This window comes from Egretta garzetta, unplaced genomic scaffold (genome assembly GCF_000687185.1).
Source record: "Egretta garzetta isolate BGI_Z169 unplaced genomic scaffold, ASM68718v1 scaffold29, whole genome shotgun sequence".
Lineage (NCBI taxonomy): Eukaryota > Metazoa > Chordata > Aves > Pelecaniformes > Ardeidae > Egretta > Egretta garzetta.
The window spans coordinates 131,381-146,438 of NW_009260796.1; the positions used below are offsets into that span (position 1 = coordinate 131,381).

Consider the following 15,058-nt stretch of genomic DNA (forward strand, 5'->3'; position numbering starts at 1 on the left):
GCGGTTCAGAGTTGCCTGACCAGGCTTCTTCGCTGCTTGGCAGAGGGCACTAAGACAACTAAGCCTTTTAATTTCAGACACCAGAATGGAGGAAGGTAAATATCCTTTAATTCTGGGATGTAAATATCCTTTAATTATTTGCTTATAGAATCAGAATCGTTATAGGTTGGAAAAGACCTTTAAGATCATAGAGTCCAACCGTTCCCCTAACCCTGCCATCCCACCACTACACCCTGGCCCTAAGCACCTCATCTGCCTGGTTTTTAAATACCTCATCCCACAATCTGTATTCAGGATAGAAACATATATATACACACACACACGTAAAGAGTGTCTGTCTCCCTCCCTCCCTCTCAAGTCCTTACATATATGAGTCTGTAAAGTCTATAAATAAAATTCTGTCTCCCAAAGAACTGGAGTCTATCTCAATAAATAGTTGGATTTTTAGTTTTTTTTTCTTTTTTAAATCCAGGATGGTTCTGATGGAACAAGCCTGTTTCATAGGGCTTGCCTGGACACTGTTTCTTCTGCAGATTCTCAGATCCATCATATGAATTTCTACTGTGGTGCAGCTGAATCTGTAGACTTAGAGTTTTGGGATAAATGCTCTCTCTATAGGAGAAGTGGTGGATGTGAAACAGGAGCGTGCACGTATGCTACAGGGATAAGTATACCTGAAGCATGGGGTTTAGCACACTGATTGAATGGTTGAGTAAGAGCATGTGTTACTGATCACGTGAGCCTGATGGTTCATCTGGTTGGTGGTGACAATGTAAGGGTTCTTGGATGAACCAGTCAAACTTGGTGTCTGACGAGCAACCCTAAGTTGTATCTAAATTGTTAAGAAGAGTGGATTTTTTACACCTCTGGGATATAATTTTTCAGAACCTCTAACTCTAACATTGAATATCTGAAGGAAAGCAAAATGAGGGAAAGAATGCGTAATCCAGTAAGATACTGGGATGTCAAAGCCAGGAAATGTGTCTATACTGGAACTCTGGGCACTTACAGCTGCACTGTGAAGTAAATAAATACGATGGTGGGGGGTTGTAGACAATTCCTTGACAATGGTTTCAAGGAATACCTTCCCTGTGGAAGCCTGGTGCTGTGCAAAGGGCCTAAGGCTTTGTTTCTTGGATGATGCAAGTGTTGACTCATTAGGTAAAACATGAAAGGATTCTAATTGTGAAGATGGTAACTACCTAAACTGCGGCATTTAAGCTGATAAAGGTTCGTGTGTTCTGAAAAGTGAGGTGGTTTGGTTTTGTTTTTTTTTTCCAAAAGATCTTTTAAGTCCATGTATTGAAGCTCTAATTTTAAAAGCAGCTTTTAGTGTGGGAATATTAATGTAACCCTTCAGAACTAGGGCACATCTGGTGAATATCACAAGCCCAAAGGCATAATGACTCTGTACCATGTGTCGTAGAAATACTTCATCTCCAGTGGGACATTTTACACGAAATAGGAAAGTAAGCAAATGCACTTGTGGTTGGAGACAGGCAGTGAATCCCACTAGCGGTGCAAGGAACGTCCGATTTCTTTACTCTGTTTTGCTATCGTAGTGGCAAAGGTTATGGAAAGCCCTTTACTTACGGTTGTTGTTTTTTTTTCCCTTTTTTTTTTTTTCTCTTTTTTTCTGTTGGAGAGTTTGCTGGTTTGTCACCAGTAAACTCTGTGGTGTAACAGATCAGATGGTTAACTTGTCTGAGGGGGCCCTCGGAAGCTGACACGTGGATGTTATCTTGCCGTGGAGAGAGCCAAAGCGTGAATTTACAGCACACCCACTTCCCGTGTGGTTACTTGCTTCATGCTTGCTCTTACCAATAAATGCAGGATGATGTGAGGATGACTATCCTTCAGTAAAAGAAATGCACTTACACTTTGGTAAGTGTGTAAGGTTGTTCAGAGCAACAATTTTTGCTTGCTATATTTCATCCCATAGCTTGCTTTACGGTAATTTCTTTGTTGTTTTGCTGCTTTTTCACTGAGCCAATGCAGGCCCCATCCCTGGGAACATTCCAGGCCAGGTTGGACGGGGCTGTGAGCAACCTGATCTAGTAAAAGGTGTCCCTGCCTCCTGCAGGGGGGTTGGACTAGATGACCTCTAGGGGTCCCTTCCAACCCAAAACATTCTATGATTCTATCATCAGGCATCTCCTTTCACTTTCTATTAGTGGTATGATTCTGTCTATAAAGGGGGTCATGAGCCTCGCCTAACAAAACACGTCCTTAAGTTCAGTTTTCAAGGGATCTTTGCTGATGGCAGAGCAGCCAACACAGACTGCAGTTGTGGATGCAACTATAGTAAGGACTAGAAAAGAAAAAAATGACTGGGAAGGGAATGAGACTTGAAGGTTTGGAGGTGAACAGAATACAGGCTAAAAAAATACTTTAAGATTCTCACACCTTGCAAGCTTAAAGGGAATGGGGAGAAGGTAAGTGGAAGAGCAATGGTGACGCAGCATGCGCAGCGGGATTAACTCGTGTATGTTTAAGCCAAGGTCTCTGGTGAGACTGGATTTTAGTCAGCTAGGGTTTGGAGAGAGATTTCCATGGAACAGTGAAGAGCGAGCACTGGATGTGGAGCACCAGTGTAGGGGTGTTCATATTTGTTAGCCTTCTGAATTGTGTTTTAATTTGTAGGGAATTTACCTTGCCAGGGTTTCTGTGCAAATGTGTCTTGCCCTCAGGATTCCAAATGTCAGTAGCTGCAACCAAGTCCCCTGTCTGACCCAGTACGCTCGGAGAGGGCAAGCAAGTGACTTACTCAACTGGGATGAGTAGGCATAAAGTGGAACGGCTTAGTTACAATTATGGGCCACTCAGCCCATAATTGCATGTAGTGAGATGAGTTACATTTTGAGCATTGGATAGTATTTCTTTGAAATCAGGGGGCAAGGAATTCTGTATCACCGCAGGGCAACTTCAGTGGCCGTGACACTGAGCCATTCAGTTGATGACAGGTTTAAATTAGGAAATCTGTAGTCAGTTTGATTTTTGTTGGGCTTTTTTGAGTGGAAAGGACTGAATGTTAAGGATGGTAGAAATTAATATTAATATTGCAGGAGCAAATGGATGTTTGAAACATAACTGTATTGTGAGTTCCTTTCTAGAATAATAGATACTGAAATAACTGCCCAGAATTTCTTTCAGGTGTCTGAAGGGAGAGTGCATATGGGTTCATTGTATTTTAGTCTGACAAACAGCCTCAGGCTTCAGACTTCCATTTAGCGTGAAGAGAGTACATGTCAATTTATATAAACCTGCTGATCAGTAAAAGAATTCAGAAGCAAGCAAACTCGTCTGTGTGAGGAGCATCTTGATTTTGTGATTTGAACTATTTTAGCTGTTTCTTTATGACAAATGGGGCATCTTTTGTAGCTGTCACAAAGTGGCAAGAGATGCTTGGACACAAAGCAGCCAAAGCAATAGTGATGAGAATTGGCTGAAGCTGTCTAAGTCTGTGCAAAAGTTCTCTGCAGCCATATAGAGCTAAAAATGTTCCCGAAGTAGGTGATCAGTGGAAATAAAGGGTGCGATAGCACGTTCCAGTGTGCTAATGATAAGGAGGGGCTATTCCGTATTTTTCACAGGCATAAGTCTTATCTACGCAGTTTTGTTGCATTAGAAAAACGATACGCAGTTGTTTGTTGCTTGGGTCCACATCAAAGCTGTTCTTCAAGATAATGTATTTGTATTTTGGATTTCTGTTAAATGAAAGTAAATGAATGCTCTTTACGGTGAGTTTTGAGTGGCTAATGTGAATGCATCCATATGTGTCCCCCTTTGGGCATTTTTCCAGTTTCTAGCCTTCATGACATTGCTTTGCACCTGAATTAACTTGTTTTCTTATCTGTATGGCCTCTATTGCTTTGGAGACATCTTAACTGGATGTCATCTTTGTTTTAAATCTTGGCAGGCAGCCAGCAGTGCCTTACTTAAATGCAGTGTACTCGTGAGTCAACATGTTTGCTTTATCCATAGTAGATGCCAGATTCTCTTACTTTTGTGTCAGCCATTTCCGAGGGATGCGTAGCTGTTTATTCTGTGTGCTGCCTGATAACACTCTGAAAGCAAGGGTTGCAAAACTGAGATATTAAGAAAAAAAATCTTGGAAGTTGTGGTGTCTTCTGTATCTGAAATCTTGTAGCTTTTTATACACATTCCCCAGTGAATCCTGAAAAACTTCCCGCAAGTGAGTGGTGGAACGTCATGTAAATGGATGATCCACCTGGGATACCGAGCAGTTGGTTTGAGTGAGTAGAGGGCTGTCTAAATGGAATGATTAGCCAAGGAAGTCTGGGATAACAAAATGGTGCAGGAATACTTTGGGATGCTTAAATTGCAATAGCTTCTGAATGAACTGGATTGACTCCTGTGGTATCCGTGCAAGGAGGTGAAGAGGATGCGTTTGGTGCAAGGTAGTTCAGATGCTTACCTCCCAAGAGAGACTGAACAGCTCCTGGGGGATTTTCAGGATTTTGGATGGGAAGTGCTATATAAGTGTGTGTGACAAGCCAAATAGATTCCTGTTTTTCTGGTGTTGACGGTTGATTACATATATGATATTTCAAGCTTTTAAGATGTACGTATGCGTGCTGTTGCAACAGCTGCTGCTATTCTGGCTAGGAAATACACAATTTGAAATCGGTCATTTGGAAAAGGCAAGTTGTACTTGAAATAAATGGATGTAATTCTTGATTCTATAGAGATACTGGAGGTTGTTATATAAAACTGTTAATTGGTATTTTCTTACTAAAAAAGAAAAAAAAAAACCCCAAGACTTCAGTGTATTTTACATCCATAAAACTTCTATTTCTCTTGAAACTCCTGGTGCAAGACATTTGGCTCGTCATGCTGTAGATAGTGAAAATACGCAGCAGAAAACTTCAAACTGATACTGCTTAGATACCTCTGTAGCCTTGCTATTTAGCGTAGTTTCCTGTGATGCCATCATCATTAAGACAAATTACTATATTTAGTAAATACTTGGTTAGCATTAGTGTTTTTGAAAGATCATATGCCTGACCTGTCTCTCCCTCTGCTCTAATGCTAGAGTGGTATTAAGGATTCCTAATAAATCCGATGTACAAGTTAACTCTTCCTCACCGTTTCCTTTTACCTTGCTTTAAAATTTAGAATTCTTTGCTCTAAAACTTTCTTTAATGCTTATGGCACAAAAATGTCTCTAAACCCCTGCCTTTTCATTGGTTCACTCTTTAGTTGATTCCATTATGCTTCTTCTCTTTGTTATTAATATAGTGGGGTTAAGTTTACATCAGGTGGACATCTGGTCAAGAGATGCCAACTGTACTGAAGTGGAATTCTTACTTTTGTTGGCATTTTTATGCTAAAATAAGCTGTGCAGAAGCTCTCAAAAGAGGCCAGGACTCGTCTGGAGCTATAACTGAAAGCAAGAGTAGGGAAGGTCGGTAGAAGCCATGAATTCATTTCACTGCTGGTTTTGTGGAGGCTTTTGTAATGAATGATCAAAACTCATTACAGTAACAGTAACTCTCAAAGATTTCAGTTAGGTTTGTGTAAGTTAAACAACGTTAACTTGTAGTTAATAGGGAAAAAATAATCAGGAGAACTGCTTGCTTTGGACCTTGCACGCTAAGTTCTGGTTCAGAGGTTGGGAGTTATGTTTGTGTGTTTTGCAGTGGAATGGGGACACAACTCTGCTATAATTACATTCCTTCCGTACGCTCAGGGAGGAATCACAGAATCATAGATTTATTTAGGTTGGAAAAGACCTTTAAGATGGTCAAGTCCAACCGTTCCCCTAACCCTGCCATCCCACCACTAAACCCTGGTCCTAAGCACCACGTCTGCCCAGCTTTTAAATCCCTCCAGGAATGGGGACTTCAAACCCTTCCCTGGGCAGCCCCTTCCAGTGCTTGACAGCCCTTTTGGGGAAGAAATTTTTCCTAATGTCCAACCTAAACCTGCCCTGGCACAACTTCGGACCGTTTCCCCTCGTCCTGTTGTCCGTTACCAGGGAGAAGAGGCCAGAGCTTCACTGATGCTGATAAAATTATGATTTCAGGTTAATCCAGATTCTTATCCTGTGCCTTTGACTCTTAGTATAAAATAAGCAATAGATTTTCAGCTTAAAGAAATGTAATTTGTCAAGCTCGTTTGACTTTATCAAATGCTCTTGCAAAGTAATTAATGGTGCAGTGCAATTTGTGATGGCTGGAGAATGGTGTGGTAAAGCAGCCTGTTTTGCAAATGGTGTGGCAGGTAGAAATTTGACACTTGGTTTTCCAGGCTTTGCTTCAGGAGGTTACTATGGTTATGTGATAAAGCAGCGAGAAGTGACTCCCTGCACGGTTCCAGGGCGCCAGCATTTGAGAAGATGCAGATGCTCTCCATTACAGTCTGCGCTCCGGGCCACCCTCTTGTGCACCGTGGCTCCCCCTTGGCCCTCACTTCATGCTTTTCTGCACGTGGTTGTGAGATGCTCCCGAGAACGTGATCTGTTCTGTGAACCCGTGCTCTGTGGATTTAGTTTTTTAATTCAAGGAACTGCCTCATCTATTCACAACTAGGGTAGTGTTTGTGCTAAATGGATTTTATTGTGAAGAGCAGGGTCTAAGTAACCTTTCCCCAGTTCTGTTTTAAAAGCCCCCTGATACTTGAGTTCTTACAGCAAGGTTTTGGTGACAGCCGAAGTGATTGCTTTTAGCTGTTTGCTAGCCTTCATGTTCTCCGGGGATGCAGACCACAGTGAGCTGCGCTTGTCATTGAAGAGTTTCTTCAGAAGGCCTTCCTCGGCAGCAGTCAAGGTGACCTGCCTGGCTTCCAGGCTTCCGTGCTCTGACCTCAACCCCATTTGGAACCACCTAAAGACTAGCATCTTTGCTAGTCTAGACTGAAATCGTGGGTCAACTGAGAAATACCTTTGCCTTTCAATTCCTTCTGCTGAATGTGGAATTTTAGCTATACTGATCAGTAGACTTAATTATGTAGAGTTTCTATTACAGCCAACTGGGGAAAAGAGGTACTGCTCTGCTGTCGTGGTTTTGCAGTTTAAAAAAAAAAAAGTGTCAATTCTATGGGTAGTGCCTATAATGAGGATGCTGGAGGTGAACAGTTTGGCATCTGAAACACAGTGCACAAGCTTTTGGGTGTAATTTTTCTGGGACTTGTTGTCTTTTAGAAACCTGGACTACATTGCCTTGACATGGGACAAAATAAAGGCCTGCTTGCAAATTTGGAGAGATGATCTGAAAGCAGAATTTAGGAAGATAAGGAAAGATACAGAAAAGGAGGATAGAGAAAAAATAATTTCACACTTCAATTTTAAATGACTGGTAGAAAAGCTACCAACTATTTCCAACTTTTTTCCCCTCTTGGTCTCACCGCTGAGATGGAGAGGAACATCTTCCTGGTGTAAGCAGAACACAAATTCTGTGGCTATGGAATGTCCCAATGTAGGAAGGGGTTTTATGGCATGAGGTATTGGACTGTAACTCAAAAGTTCATTTCCTTGCTTCATCAAAAACAAAACCCAAAAACCCAAAACAAAACCACACCCCCAAAACCCACCACCTAACACACCAAGCCCAAACCCACAGCTCTGTTAGCCTGGTGCCTGACTACTTCAGGCTACAATTTCTTGCCTGTAAAATGAAGATGCTGGTGTCTTACTGTAATACTAGTATAATGTAGTGTTGCTGTGTATGACTCTGCTTGTGGGCAAAAGCAGCGAGCCCAGACCTGCATGATTACAACAAGCAGCACAGATTCGGGGAAAGATGCTAAGTGCATTTGAAGCTTGGTTTGCCAGCGAAGTTGCTTTGATCCTGGCAAAACATCAGTTATGTGAAATTAATGAAGATGGGTACTGTACACCTTTATCTCATTAGAACAGGGTATTATACTGCTGCCACATGTAAGCTCAGATGCACAACCATGTAATTCTGGCGTGTAGATTTGAAATGCCTGGCCTTTTTCCAGCTTGGTTGATGTAGCTGCTAAGAATCTTCCTGCGCTTTTGATATTCCTGAGGAAGTCCTGCTAAATAGCGAAGTTTCTTTCTTTAAAATTAATCTTTGAGCTAACTCTCAGTGGTGAGAGAATTCCTGACTACAGATTGGTTTTCAAATGATTCATTTTTCTTTTTTCTTTTAGGAGGAAGGTGTTTTATTATGATAAACAATGGCAACGTGTTCTTAGGAATGCTCTTTGTGGAGCGTGAGAACTAGAAAGTGTTTTGAACAACTTCTAGATTTATATATATTTTTTTTTTTTTTTACAAGACATGAAGCAGGGTAGTAGTTGTGTTTTGAAACATGTCTTATAAAACTCTTAAGACTTTGGAATTTTTCTGTAGAAATATAAAGAGGTTCATGGAGACTCATTTGTAGAATAGCTGGTGTTCTTTGCGTCTTCTGTCTTTTGAACAGCAGTTACCTATCTGAATGCAAAAGGAGAACACAGTGACTGTCCTTTAAATATTTGTTTGGCTTTGAGAGTAGCATTTTTGCCTTCTAGCAAGCTGTGTGTGGATTTTTCTGATTTCTAAGGTCATTATCATTAATCAGACACTTCTTTCCCATCCTTGCTGTAATTTTATTCTGAGGCGCTGCTTTTGTTGTGGTTATTGCCAAGACTGTTTTTAATACAACAGACCTTATTTTACAGCAACCTTGTAGAGTCCAGTTGTCAAAAGCAAACAAAAATAATTACTCGCTTTCTGTCATGTCAGATGTAATTTGAGAAAGCCCAGTCCTTCCCTGAGGTAATTCTAATTTAGTTTGCTGCGTTTCATCTATGATTGGTTGCCTTGGTTTTCTTCATAATTAGAAGAGAAAATATGTTTGTGCTAGGTTCTTAATAGCAAGCTAACCACAAAAGATCTGATTACTTTCCTGTCTCATTTTGATCTGGTTCATAGGTTGTGACCTGGTCATTTTTATGAAGTAAATTCAGAATGATCTTATATGACTTGCTTTTGTTTTTCTAGCAAAATGTCTATTCAAATCAAAGTTAATTTTTGTGCCGTTAATTCCCTTATTTATCATGATAAAGCATCTAGTTTCTATTTTTAGATCACACTTGGAATAAATTACATGTCATGCAAATGAAATGGTGGCTCTTTCTAAGCTTAAGCTGTTTTTAATTTATCCTGTTTTTATATTCTTTCTTTGGAGGTACAAAGTTAATTTCCATTATTTTAAAATCTTGTTTTTTTTAAAGATTGCGTATATATTGAAAGTCGCCGGCCGAATACCCCGTATTTCATCTGCAGCATTCAAGACTTCAAACTGGTAAGGAAAATTTTCACATCTCCTCCTTTTCCCTGCCCCGTTCTCCAGTGAGATGGGAATATTTCGTAGTCTGTATCTCTTCCTGTAGCTCCTTGCTCCTTCTGAGTAAATCACTAGCTTCTGAAATAGTAGCTCTTTCGCTGTTAAAACTGTGATCTGTCCTTGGTATAGACTTCGTTAACTGGGCTGTAGAGTTCAAATTGTGGTCTACGTCATTTTAAGGTTTTGTAACCCACGGAAATACTAACTTTGAGTGTGTTTTGGGAAATGGTGGCTCAGTAAGTTAAGTTTTTCCTGGGTGGTTAAATTTGGCTGTGCCTTCAGCTCTAGCTTTATATAGCCCAGCTGTGTAAATGGGAGCATGTGGGCTGGCTTGTGGTGCGTGCCTGTACATCCCGGCTGACCGGCGACTGAGAGTTGAGGAAGCAAAGGGAGACTAGACCAGTATGACAAGTTGGATTTGGAGAAATACAGCATTTAAGAATACTTTAGGACTTTATTCTATAAAAAAGTTGGGGACCTGTGTGAGAACTAATTAGTTGGTGTTGTGGTTTGCCCCTTTTTATCTGAATTTGTACACATAGAAGGTTAAACGTGTTCCTTCCTGGCGTGCTGTAGCTGCACAGAAAACCACTTGCGGCTTAGGTGGTGCAGAGCAGGAGGCTGCCGCCTGTTTGGCACCAAGGGCACCTATGCTTGGTTTGGGCTTTGCAGTGCTTTGGGTAGCGTAAGCAGGATATTTGGAAAGGTAACTGTTACTGCTGATCATCTTGCTGTTGGTTTATGGAAGTTCTGAATATGTAACACACTGCCCTTCTTACCAATGCATAATCGACAGGCGTAGATCACCCACTGTCTGTTGCTGTCGGAGTACATCTTCCTTTCCCAAGCTTTCTCACTCAATCTTCCCTTTTACTCTTTACATGTTTATTTTGTGAGACCATAGTGAAGGAGAAGGTGTGGACTTTCTTCCATGTTGATGTCCATGGTAGCACTTGGCGCTTGGGAGCGCATCCTCTCTTCTCTCTTCTTCCCCCTCTCACCCTGTCCCCTGTCCCCGTCCCCCCCCTTTTTTTTTTTTTAAAGGGCTGTTGGATTTGTAGTTAGCAGCTTCTAGCAATGGGTTAAGCCACAGTTGTACTACTCTTGGCATTAGCAGGTGCTTTTGTGTCTGACTGGAATTACAATGTGATGGTTGCCATTCTGGGCAATAAGTTCCGGCTGAGTTGCGTTAATTGCTCAGGATATCAACAACAAAAGCTGAAGCTTCTCTTGTCAGCATCGGTCTTGTACAACACATTAAAGCTGTTTGCAAAACTATGTGGGAAATGTATTGCAGTGTGGTTTAGTACCTTGAACATTTTTTTTGAGTGGTTTCTTCTCATGTTTTCAGCATGCAAAGGATAGGACATCAGGGTTGTGGGCAGTTTTGCATGTTTTTTCACATGGAAATACTATCATAGTTTTACGTTTCCTTTTGACTGCTCTCAGTTCTTGAATTTCTCTGTTAGATTCTTTATTTTTTTTCTTACTGACATCATGCATAAAAGGAACTTGTAAAAATGACAAAACCAAAAAACCCCTTGATGCTGATTATGCTAGCAAAGATGAATCTTCAGTGTGTTTTGCCACTGCTGATTTTACTACTGGGGGAAGGAAAGATGTACAGTGGAAAGGACACTTGATTTCTCTTCTAGTGTGAGATACCAACAGGAAAACAGTCTTGTTTTGCCTTCAGCTAAATATGTCAAGAGAAGCCGGGAAGTTAAAGTCAACAGCTTTGAAATGTCGCCTACTAATTATAAGTATATTATCATGTTGGTTGTCATAAACTGAAAGTTTTTGGCTGAGTGTATGAGTCTTACCCTATGCTTCCTGTTGTTCTAGGTGCGGTTCAGGCATAGGAGTTGATGGTGGTGGCTTTTTTACCGATAGAAACAAGGAATGTAAGCTTGCATTTAAAAAAAAAAAAAAGGGAGGAGGAGGTGAAAAATGACAAGCAAATGCTGTCTGATATGCAGTGTGCTGTACTGCAGGGCAAAAGGTCCCGAGGGTCATTCTGGGGGTGAGGCTGGAGTACCATTCGGTTTCATTCCTGAACTGAATTGTAATTTGCTTTTTCCAGTAAGATCTTAAATCAGAATTAGATACGACTTTCTGTTTATTGCAGAACTAGAAAGTGGTTCTATGGCGTCTTGCAGTCTCTTCTAGTTTAGTGTTTAAGCCTCCTTCATTTGACAGACAGATGGTAGGAGGCAAAGAAGGTAGGAGCAAATACTGGAGGAGAGGTGTATTCCCTATAAATGGGCTTACTCCCTTACCATGTTCTCGAGTTGTATTAGAAACACATCTTTGTGGTTACAACTGTTTTGCCTGCTCCCCTTTCCCAAATAGGAGTGTGGAAAATGGGGTGAGATTACTTACAACTTGGTGAAGTCAAACTACTCCAGAAGCAGATGTTACAGATAATTTCAGAGCAGCTTTGTTTCTTGTGTCTGGATCTTGTGGCTTGGAGAAAGCAGTAGTTGTTGTCATATGCACGTTCTTTGCAGTTCCAGCAATTATGGCAGGTAAAAAGGTATACTTTGTTGCATTAACTTATCCTTCCATCACAAGTTTTCTCTTGACATTAAGATGAATCAGTTCTACTAAAAATTATACTAGAGGAATAGCTCTTTTGCTTTCCTGAAGAACAGTTGCACTTCACCAACGGCCATAAAATCCTCGTGATGAAGCTTTACTTACGCTAAAGGTTTTGTAATCCTTCTCTGTTGCCATCCTGCATTTTGTTGCTGTGTGTGGCTTCACGTGAAGCAGAGCTGTGATGCTGTGAGATTGGTCATTCCCTTCATGAGTTGTGTTAGTTCTTGTGTTAGGATAAGCTGAGGTTGGGAGGGAGAGCGGCAGATTTGATTCCCAAGCATTGAGGGCAATTGGTGGGCATAGGTACCTTTCTAGCTCTTGTCTCCTGAGTCAAAAAATCAAATTGTGCGGTAAGGCTGGCCGTGTGGGGAGAAGTCAAGTGATTTGATCAATCCAGCTTAACTGTGCTAGAAACTGTCGTGGGTAACTTTTATCCTCTTTTGTCTTTACCCTTTCTGTGGTAATAGATTCCTTCAAGCTTTCTGGGTTTATGTAAATAACTTTGTGGAATTGAGGAGTAAAATATGATTAACGATGATGTGTTGTGTCTTAGGGAAACTGCCAACAAGAAGTGGCACTTGAAGTAATTTGTCGTGTCCTTTCTGGTCTGCCATTGCTTCAGTACTTCCACAGCATGGGTTTCACTGTGAGATTAATACTGTCTTTCAAAATCACTTCCAATAATGAGTTGATAGTCTGATACGTTCTTGGGGAGAGAGCTAAATAACGCCGGCTCTGGAGGGATGATAGGAGTCCTGCTCTGCTGTGTGAACTTCTTGGCATGCTTTTAAGAAATGCACTGGCTATTCCTGCAGCTGAGAAAGTGGTTTGAAAAAGCGTTGATTTGAAACCTGTGGGAGCCTCATGGACCCCTGCTAGGTCACCCCTAAAGGTGATGACAGAAGGGGCTTCACCTGGTCCGTTATTGCTTGTCCTTTTCTGCTCCGTAGCACTAGTCCTGAGCTGGGAAAACCATCTCTAGTTCAAACTGCTATTTAGCATCTTCTTGGTAGATTTGAGAAGGCAAACGCACACTCTCTTCCTGGTCAAACTTCAGAGTTTTGGTTATGCCTAATTCTCTATGATACTTGGAGGAACTGTATTAATCCAATGATACCCCTCCCCGGCCCCCGTGTCTGATGTCAGTAGTTCTGCTAGGTTGGTTGGGTTGGGTTTTTTCTTTTGTTTTAAGTTTTTTAATAGTACACAAGGACACGCAGTAAGGTTTGGAGCTGATGAACCAAGCTCTCTGTTAGTCCCAAATAGGAAAGCGTATCAACTTTCCCTTGTCCCATAACTGCCTGTGAATACAAGTGGTAACTCCTGTTTGTTGGGGAGCTAACGAGTTTGTGTAGAATATTCTTAGTGAGAAAGCAATCAGGAATAATTTTTCCTTTTGTAAAAGCTATTTATGGCTTAAAAGCCATAAAAGTTGCCTGTATTTGAACCTGGGTTTGTACAAATAGCAGGAGGGGGGATTTTTTCATGGTGCTGGTATGGTAAATATGAATGGAAGATTCTTTAGGAGCTTGTGGCAGCTTAAGTTCCCTCATGTTTTGTTGCAATGTTGTGTTCTGATTTTAGAATTACTGCATAGCTGAGACTAATTTTAATGGTGCATTTTTAAGAAACTAGTCAAATTTAACAACTTGTTGTTGTTGTTGAGGATGATGGGTGATAGGAAAGGTACCACAGGGGAAGAAACCATTGTGTATCTTTAAGGAAGTTTTCCTTTGTGTCTGGTTTTTCAGTGGAAGATACAAATACGCTTGCTTTTCCTTTGCCTTGCCACAAAATGAGAATGGATGTGACAAACACCTTCTAAGTAAAGGCAATTCCTTTCTGGTGTAGCGTTATTTTTAGAATCCAAAGAAATTCAGTGCTTGTTTAGGACCCCAGCAAAGGGTGGGGATTCAGGGGTGAGGCAGCAGCGGGTATTTTTAAGGCACGGTGTCTTGGATCAAATGGGTTATTTTCATCTGTCTGAATTTTTGCTTTAAAAAGCAGATGGATGGTACGCAGAAGCTGGGAGTGAGCGAAAGCTCCCTTCCACGTTTCAGCTGCTGGCTGCATGCTGAGATCTGAGTGCTGGGTTCAAAACCCAGCTGCCTGTTGTAGGAGCCGTTTGGGTTCAGAAGTTGGTAAGATGGCAGGATGGAGGAGGGAAGGGGTAGCAGAGAAAACATGCAGATCTTTTTCTTGCTGTTTTTCAAAAATGAGAAGTGCACTGTTGGTCCAATTTATCTGTTGAATCAGATGATTCCTCATACCACTAAAAAAAAAAAAGTTCTATTTTTTTAATAGGTCATATTCTTCAGCTTTTGCCTTTTAATCTGTTCTGTCTTCGCATAATCAAGAATTTTACTGCAATTTCCGTAGTGGCCACAACCTGGGGTGTGCTACATTGATATTAAATTTTAGCTATGGCATTTATTTTGACAAACTTTCTCTTTGTGTTCATTCTTTGTGACAAACCCTCTAGAATTGATTGCCAGTATCTATCAGATACCTTGATAGAGAGGCAGGGTGATCTTTTTACTGGCAATGGTAGTCCTTTGACAAACCATCTCAGCTGTGTTTGTAAGGTATCCTATAGGAAGTCCATCAATCTTCAGGCAGTCAGAAGAATTTATCATAAAAGTAATTTTGTTGGTGGTTCTTTAAAGGCAAAAAACCGCTGCCAACCCCACTGTAGCCTGATCTGAACCAGATCTAGTTGGCAAAGCTTCCTCTGTGCAGAGATCTATTAAATTCCCCAGAGACGCACAGATCTAATACAGAGCAGTAATAGAGCTGCTGGATAAAAAAATTACAGATTTCCAAGTAGTGTCATTATGTTAACTTTTTTACTATACCAGATGTCTTCACTAATAGACTTTTTTTGTTAATTTAGCTTTTATTAAGATAGCAGTGATTGCAATGTAATTTAAGTTTTTCCCTGGAAGTATTCAGGTATACGTTTAGTACAGGTGTTGTCCAGTGATGGCAACAGAGCTCTCAAGTGCTAAGAATGTGTGCGTTTTGATTTATACACCTGAATTTCACGCTATATTTTTTTTTTTTTGCTAGAAAGCTTGATTTCTGCAACAGTAGATCGTAACCTGGTTAGTTAACCCATTTTTGGTGGAGGGAAACAG

General features: G+C 40.9%; 1 protein-coding gene across 1 annotated transcript in view; it reads left to right on the forward strand.

The window, feature by feature from the left end:
• Positions 1-15,058, forward strand: part of RERE (arginine-glutamic acid dipeptide repeats) — a 183,130-nt gene that overhangs the window by 12,588 nt on the left and 155,484 nt on the right. The window contains exon 2 of the mRNA XM_009646779.2: positions 9,208-9,278. Within this exon, the coding sequence (XP_009645074.1) occupies positions 9,208-9,278 (71 nt within the window). The remainder of the gene's footprint in view (positions 1-9,207; positions 9,279-15,058) is intronic.